Here is a 450-nt window from a genome sequence, read left to right on the forward strand (position 1 = left end):
GGAAGCCAGATGGCCAAGAGGAGCCAGCGTCTCAGCCCAGCCCCCTACCAGAATACGAGGCCCCACAGCAGTGCCCGCCAGCCACCCTGCCCGAGATGGCCGCCTTTTACCAGGAGCTGCACATGCCCACGCAAGGCCAGACCATCACCCGCCAGCTGATGCACAAACTGTTGGTGTTCACCGCCCGAGAGGTGGACCACCGCGGGGGTTGCCTGATGCTCCAGGACATGGGTATCTCCCTGTTCATCCCTCCAGGTAACAGCTCTCAACTTCCTTTCTGGAACCCAGTCGTTCAGGTTCAATGAAGGCGCCACATTGTTCACAGACATCTTCATCATTTTGAAAATTGTTTATATATACATATATATTTAATTATTTTATTTAACTTTATTTATTTTAGTGTGACCAGAGAGAGAGAGAGAAAGTGTGAAAGCAAGCCAGCAGGTCCAA

The 450-nt window shown here is 51.3% G+C and overlaps 1 protein-coding gene across 1 annotated transcript in view; it reads left to right on the forward strand.

The window, feature by feature from the left end:
* UNC5CL (unc-5 family C-terminal like) overlaps positions 1-450 on the forward strand; it is a gene marked incomplete in the record, with an annotated part of 19,144 nt that overhangs the window by 6,205 nt on the left and 12,489 nt on the right. Inside the window, 1 exon segment of the mRNA XM_027771884.1 lies at positions 1-255. Within this exon segment, the coding sequence (XP_027627685.1) occupies positions 1-255 (255 nt within the window).

The sequence above is a fragment of the Tupaia chinensis genome, unplaced genomic scaffold (assembly GCF_000334495.1).
Source record: "Tupaia chinensis unplaced genomic scaffold, TupChi_1.0 Scaffold000238_1, whole genome shotgun sequence".
Classification (NCBI taxonomy): Eukaryota; Metazoa; Chordata; class Mammalia; order Scandentia; family Tupaiidae; genus Tupaia; species Tupaia belangeri.